General features: G+C 47.3%; 1 protein-coding gene across 1 annotated transcript; it reads right to left on the reverse strand.

Annotated features, from left to right (window-relative positions):
• Nucleotides 1–3425: 3425 nt before the first annotated feature.
• PAQR9 (progestin and adipoQ receptor family member 9) lies at nt 3426–4743 on the reverse strand. Its single transcript, XM_024769123.1, has one exon. It carries the CDS (start codon nt 4703–4705, stop codon nt 3572–3574), a length of 1134 nt encoding a protein of 377 aa, XP_024624891.1. The 5' UTR covers nt 4706–4743; the 3' UTR covers nt 3426–3571.
• Between the last annotated feature and the right edge of the window lie 6 nt (nt 4744–4749).

Consider the following 4749-nt stretch of genomic DNA (forward strand, 5'->3'; position numbering starts at 1 on the left):
TATAACCTTAAAGTGGAGATAACGCCTACCTGTCTCCCACTATAGCTTTGTGCAGATTAAATCAGGTTGTGAAGAGATCTGAAGATTAAAATCCCTGTTTGTTATTGCTGTTAGCTCTCAGATTCAGCACCAAATCAGAAAAAGTTATAAAAATCACCTCGATCCTCAAATTTTGCATTCTTCAAAATGATTCCCCTGAAGTAGTATGATGAATTAAGTGAAATGGTTTTTGACTGTGATCACTTACAGGCAGGATTTATGAATGGAAACATGGGAAGGCCACTCTGGCCAGCTCTGAAGCCCCGGGCTTTCTTCCTGGGCTATTTACAGAAAGTGTATGGCCAGGGGAAAAGATCACTTTTGTTTCTACAAGCCAGTCATGACATGACTGAAGAACTCACTTCCTCTCTCTGGGACGTCACCCTCTTCACCTGAAGGTGCAGATACAAGAAAGGCAGGGAAGAAAGGAACCTCCCCTTAGCCGCCTACATCAGCCTGAGTCAATTCCAGAGACCAACCCACAGGGTGACAGGCATGGAAGTCAAACACCCTCATTTCCCAGGCATGACTCTCTGATGCTGCTCCTTGAGATGTCATCCAGATCATGACTAATGAGTAAAAATAAAATGCATTACATAACGGGCTTCAAAATTCTACTGCTGAAATAGGTTGTACAGAGATAAGGGAGTGCATTCTTACTTATCATCTGTCCTACATTTCTAACAGCTGAATACAATAAACTGACTGAATTAGATGTGGCAAAATGAAGAGTGTGAAAAAATATTTTAAAAGCGATTTTATTCTGATTGTCATATTACCCCTGAAATATATAATATACCTGGAGAGTTCCATGCAAATGTGGAGACTGAGTAAATATTTGCTGATTCTCAAATATCATCATTTATCTTGACCGAAATCCGATATCATTTAGCAAATAACATATATAGCCTCACAAATCAACCCCGGTCTTATGTAGTGTATACGGTACCTATTTGGAAACATGAGGTAAAGCCAAACCAATGTTTTCAACTAGAATGTCCTTTGTCAGTGCTGTATGTGGTATATAAAAATGAAGATGGAAAGGGAAAGGGAACGTGCAGGAAGGAAGAAGCAAAGGGAAGGAAAGTCAGTCCTCACTTTGCTGAAACCTTCCAGGGGAAAAGTGTGTCATCTTACTGGGCTCATGCATCATATCACTTGAAGATTATATGGGTATAATTTTATCCTTAAGTGGCCTCTGCTTAAGGACAAAGACACAAGGCAAGAAGAGAATTTTCTTTGAGGACCTGGAAGATCGCCAACAAAAATTTAAAATGACAAATAGAGGCTTTATTTCTTGTTCTCAAACTCATCAACCTTTTTTAGAAGGCTGTCTCTAGAGAGTTTCTTCTATATTACAAGGAAGATCCAAAATGCTCCTCAACCTGTTTTTCTAGCTTCCAAACCAACAATTTTGGGGGCTCTAGAAGAGACAACAATGACATGCAAATGAGTTTGCATGTGGAAATAGCCTGATTTCCACAACTGTCCTTGAATACATGTACTGAATTAAGTTACAGCTGAGGATTAACATCCGTGGCAGGCACAGCTCTCAGTCCCTGTAACCTAACAGGAATCTCCTTGCACTGTGCCAAACATGAGACACTGACACCCATCAGCAAATGTGCAAAGTGTATTTACAATCTCGTTAAGAGGTCTCCTAAGTTAAATACAGACATATATAAAGTTAACTTCCGTGTGCAATTAACACACAAGGATACTGGTTCCTCCAGGGAATTGTGCCGGAGCCTCTCTGTTTACAAGTACAGTAGTGATTAAAAGCATAAACAGGAAGAGCAATCTTGGCAGGACCACCAGCCTACCAGTGCTGAGGTAAGTGTTCATCTACCTTCTGTCCTTGATCTAAATTATACCATGAAGTCAAGACTTCCCCATTCAATGACTTATCTGGCTCTTCACCCAAAGGACTTGTCAAGAAGTGTGATAAGTATTTAAATAAGCCACCTCACTGGTTTGTGTTAGTCTAGAGCTGCTATCTCAAGTCCAGGATAACGTTTATGAGAAATGTCTTAAGTAACACTGGCCAATGTGGTTGTCAGATAGGATCTCAGGAGCGTGTTTCCCTAATTTTTCAACGATTTAGGGTGACCACCATTCATTTCCATAGTCTGGATCCAAATGAGAATTCAGTGCTTAACTAGGCAAAGGTCATCTTATTTAACTCAAAATTTTCATCTATAACTCAAGTAACATACTCCTGACTTTCATATTACAACTGCCATATTTACTCCTGAATACTACGATTGTAATTTTAAGCAAGGCTAGACGGGCTCAGTCTAGAACAGTGTCCTTTCACCTTCCCCGATGGCAGCATTAGGAACCACAGCCTCATTAGTGGGCTGATTTCTTCTCCTTGTAAGAGAAGCCAAATGCTCTGCATGTCCTAGGAAGCCACTACTGGTCCTACCAAAAACTTACAACCCATACCATCTTCCTTCCCTCCTGAACAGAATGTTAAACCTTGATTTGCAATAAAGTAAGAAAAGCTTACACCTACTGCTCTCCCCATGCAAGAAACTATGTTTGAGGACCAGTCATTTGGGCATTGCTTCAAAAGGCACATTTATTCCAGTGGCAATTTGAATCAGTAGAGAAAGAGAGAATAAGATTAAAAACAAAACCGAAAAACAGGATGGGTTTTGTGGAACACATAAGTAAATAGCAATCTGGGACCTATACAAACCACTTAGCTCCTTCCCAATAGTTTACCAGAGTCCCTAAGGTAGAATAATTCACAGTTGTATCATGACACACACAGGCCTTCAAAAAATACTGTTTAAAAAAGTAGCTGAGAACTCTCAAGCAGCTTGCCCTGATGTCCAGTTCAAGTATAAGCAATGCAGAAGAGCTGCAAGATTCCAAACTACGTGACAAAGAAAATTCAGTGCAGATCACAGGCTTTGATAAATTATGAAAAATCATGGTATATATTACTATTTAACTAACATCTAAGAAACATTTTGAAATAATTAACGTGTGTTCACATTCCATGCATTTTCTAGCAGGTTAAGCCCTGGGTTAGTGTCTCTGTGCTCTTTTCTACAAAGCTCTATTCTTTGACAAATCCTAGCATTCCTCACACCGAAACGGAAGTACCCAGGGATTCTGTCTACTTACCCTCTTTACTGCATGCCTGACCTCACAAGGGCTGCTCGTTATTACCTCTGGCAGAGAAGACGACTGGAAGATCTAACTGGTTGGGGTTTTATGTGGGGTTCTATTCGCGCTGCCTTAGAAGAATCCCTGGATGTCACAGACAGCACCTGCATTTTTTCCAGGGACAAGAACCAGCCGCCCTCTCCCTCCTGCTTGCCCCACCTCCCTCTCCCAAAGCCCTAAGTGCACTGAGTGCACTCTCCCAAAGCCCTTGTCGCACTGAACATTTTCCCTGTGGTTTTGCAGCACCCTCCTCGAGCAAAGAAGGAAACACAACAAAACTTGAAAACAAACCAACAACAGAAACTTCAAACAAACGGGTGAGCGAGCCGGCAGCCTCCTCCAAGGCGGAGGCTCACTTTTTACCGCAGAATTCGGTGTTGTTGAGGAACTTCTTGATGACCAGCCCCAGGCAGACAACCAGCAACAACATGTAGCCCACGGTGCCCGAGAAGGTGGGCGCGTCCGGCGGCGCCTTAAGGAACTGGCGCAGGCCCTCCTCCACGTAGTACACCTGGTCGTAGATGCTGAGGAAAGTGAAGATGTGGAAGAGCTGGTGGCTGTGGCCGATGATGTCGAAGAGGCCCGGCTGGATGCGCTCGGGGATCTTGCTCACGTTGAAGAAGGCGGCCACCACCAGCCAGAAGTAGCGGCGGTAGAAGTGCACGAAGAGCGTGGGGTTCTCGCCCCGCAGGTCGAAGAGCCAGCTCTCGAGCATGATGGGGCAGGCCATGCTCAGGGGCATGACGAAGACGAAGGTGCGCAGCGCGAACGGATAAGAGCACCAGTCGGTGCGGCTCTTGCAGCAGGCCACGGTGCAAGCCACGGCCAGCAGGAAGGCCACGGGCAGCACGAGCGCGCGGTAGGCGGCAATGAGGCCCGTGCAGTCCACGTGCCAGCCCAGGCGCTGCTGCACGTACGGGGTCATCACCCTGGCGTCCAACAAGCTCAGGCCGGGCAGCAGGTAGTAGTAGTAGGCCACAGTGCTGCCAAAGCCGTAGTAGCTGATGGACGCGTAGTCCAGGTAGAAGAAGGCTGCGCGCAGGCGCAGCGACAGGCAGCTGAACACGTGCGCCGTGCAGCTCATGGCGAAGGTCAGCAGCACGCCCGAAGCGTAGCACCACAGCGGCAGTAGCCACGGATGGTGGAAGGGCACGTCGCGGCCGCTCAGGAAGAACAGGCGGCAGAACTTGCTCAGGAACAGCAGCAGTGGGATGAAGTGCGTCCAGAAGTTCAGCGTCTCGTTGGTAGGCTTCAGCACCGAGGCTAGGCACTCCTGCGCCGTGCACGGCAGCCGCCGGTAGCCCGACAGGATGAAGCACTCCACAAAGTCGTCGGGCACCTCGTCCCAGCGCAGCAGCGGCTTGGCGGAGGCCGGAGGGTCCCCGGAGGCTGAGGGGTGGGGGCGCGAGGCGGCCTCCGAAGCCGCCGCGGTCGTGCCGGGCGGGCCCTTTGTGCCCGCGCTCCGGGGCTGCAGGCGCCGCGGCATGGTGCCCGGGGCTTGGCTAGGGCGCGCACAGGCGACCTCTGGCG

Source organism: Neophocaena asiaeorientalis, unplaced genomic scaffold, assembly GCF_003031525.2.
Source record: "Neophocaena asiaeorientalis asiaeorientalis breed wild unplaced genomic scaffold, Neophocaena_asiaeorientalis_V1.1 scaffold118, whole genome shotgun sequence".
In the NCBI taxonomy this organism is placed as follows: Eukaryota; Metazoa; Chordata; class Mammalia; order Artiodactyla; family Phocoenidae; genus Neophocaena; species Neophocaena asiaeorientalis.

Bases quoted from the DNA above. Each gene is read 5' to 3' on its own strand.
- PAQR9 (XM_024769123.1), bottom strand. From the start codon at position 4,705: ATGCCGCGGCGCCTGCAGCCCCGGAGCGCGGGCACAAAGGGCCCGCCC.